This window comes from Zingiber officinale, chromosome 1A (genome assembly GCF_018446385.1).
Source record: "Zingiber officinale cultivar Zhangliang chromosome 1A, Zo_v1.1, whole genome shotgun sequence".
Lineage (NCBI taxonomy): Eukaryota > Viridiplantae > Streptophyta > Magnoliopsida > Zingiberales > Zingiberaceae > Zingiber > Zingiber officinale.
The window spans coordinates 49,369,497-49,371,275 of record NC_055987.1 but is presented as its reverse complement, the minus strand read 5'-3'; the positions used below and the strand labels follow the sequence as shown (position 1 = coordinate 49,371,275).

Genomic DNA, 1,779 nt, shown 5'->3' with positions numbered 1-1,779 from the left:
GGATGTGCTCTTATCAATATAAAAAAAATGATTCAGGTACTTGGAACATTTTTTTTGTTTCATCACTTTTGTAGTAGGCCATAATTTTCCCTACTTAATTTTCTTCAAGTGGAAGGACGAGTTAAAATTTCAAGTGGAGCCTATATAAATTAATATTTTCCTTATTGTAAGGATCGAAGATTAGAGATCCTTCTGTTCTGATAATAATATATCTAGCGACCATATATTATCATCACCCACCTCATTTACTTTCCATCTTTCATGAATGATGCAACAATTAAATGCTAAACTTGGTTGGCACTTGCCCACTTCTAAATTATTCTTGCTGTTTGTTTCTATCTCAATTTTGGATTAGTGTCTAACCTGTTAAACCGTACCCTATCTATCCAGTGAACTACATCATGGATTCTCAAGCCAAGCTTGCAGTGGTGGTGAAGGTGATGGGTCGTACTGGATCTCGAGGTCAGGTTACACAAGTCAGGGTTAAGTTCTTGGATGACCAGAATCGGCTGATCATGAGGAACGTGAAGGGCCCAGTAAGGGAGGGCGATATCCTTACTCTTCTTGAGTCTGAGAGGGAGGCCAGGCGCCTGCGTTGATGTTCATCTACACTAGTTTTCTAGTTAGCTTATTTCAATTGCACTATGGATTAGCCTTTTCTTTTCAATTTGTCATGCATGTTGGTGATGTTTTAAAGCAATTGAATTGCCTGTGGTCCTAAATGTTTTGGTTTACTTTGTTGCCTGTGAGCTTTAATCTATTTGATGTTTTTACTGCAAACAGCTTGTTAGTAGTATTTATCATGGCACTTTGTTTTTATTGTCGCCAATTGTACTTGATGGTTTTATATATTTTTCATGTCATGATTTGCTTAAATGATAATATGTTATTGAGGTATTTACTAATTCTTATAATGCACTTTTAAATCTTACCAAGTATAATATAATAATCATATAAACATAAATATAATACTTGATATATATATATATATATATATGTTTTTTATATATATTTCAATGGTAATTTTTCAAAGGGTGCGGTTCAAAAGGCCATCGTGGCTTGAGAACGTTCAGAAAGTACATCTTTGTCTTGTTTTATTCTTTTGCATTTCTTTTTCTCTCATTTGCGTATAATAATTTTATTTTTTTCTTAAATTATATTAATTTTTTTTTCTTTTGCATGTAATAATCATTACTGTTAACAACACAGTTTAATTATACTAGTACTACAATGATTGGTGTTTTAAAATTAGTACAATAATTTAAACATCACTGGGATTGATTTTTTAAAAACAAAAAATTGAATTTTTAAAAAACAGCAAATAATATATTTAGACTTTGAAGTATTATAGAAATTTATAAGGTTTAGAATGGGTTGAATTAGAGTTCTAATTAATTTTTGATTGAGATTTATTGATGAATTTAGGAAATTTAAATTTTTTAAAAGTTAACATATAATAGGATAGTATAGCGAAAATATTTATGATATTTATATATACTTTTAATATCTCTATGATAAATTATGAACATGCGACAATTGCTTTACAATTATAAATTTTAAAACTCTTTTGATTAATGGTATTAATGACTTTAGTTGATATCTTTGACACATATAGACTCTAGAATATTTTTAAAATATGTAATACTTGGAATGAGTCCTCATATGGATATGACTCTAGGATAGAGGGGGAATTAGGAGGGTATTTTGGTCATTGTATTGTAGCAGCCCCTTTTTGGGCACTGTTCACTCGTGGATAGGGGGGGGGGGAGGGGTTTGTGG

General features: G+C 30.9%; 1 protein-coding gene across 1 annotated transcript; it reads left to right on the top strand.

Annotated features, from left to right (window-relative positions):
* The first annotated feature begins 390 nt into the window (after positions 1–390).
* On the top strand, positions 391–819 carry LOC122024668 (40S ribosomal protein S28). Its single transcript, XM_042583340.1, has one exon. It carries the CDS (start codon positions 402–404, stop codon positions 597–599), a length of 198 nt encoding a protein of 65 aa, XP_042439274.1. The 5' UTR covers positions 391–401; the 3' UTR covers positions 600–819.
* The last annotated feature ends 960 nt before the right edge of the window (positions 820–1,779 follow it).

Excerpts from the sequence above, each read along its gene's own strand:
- LOC122024668 (XM_042583340.1), top strand. The coding sequence starts at position 402 with ATGGATTCTCAAGCCAAGCTTGCAGTGGTGGTGAAGGTGATGGGTCGT.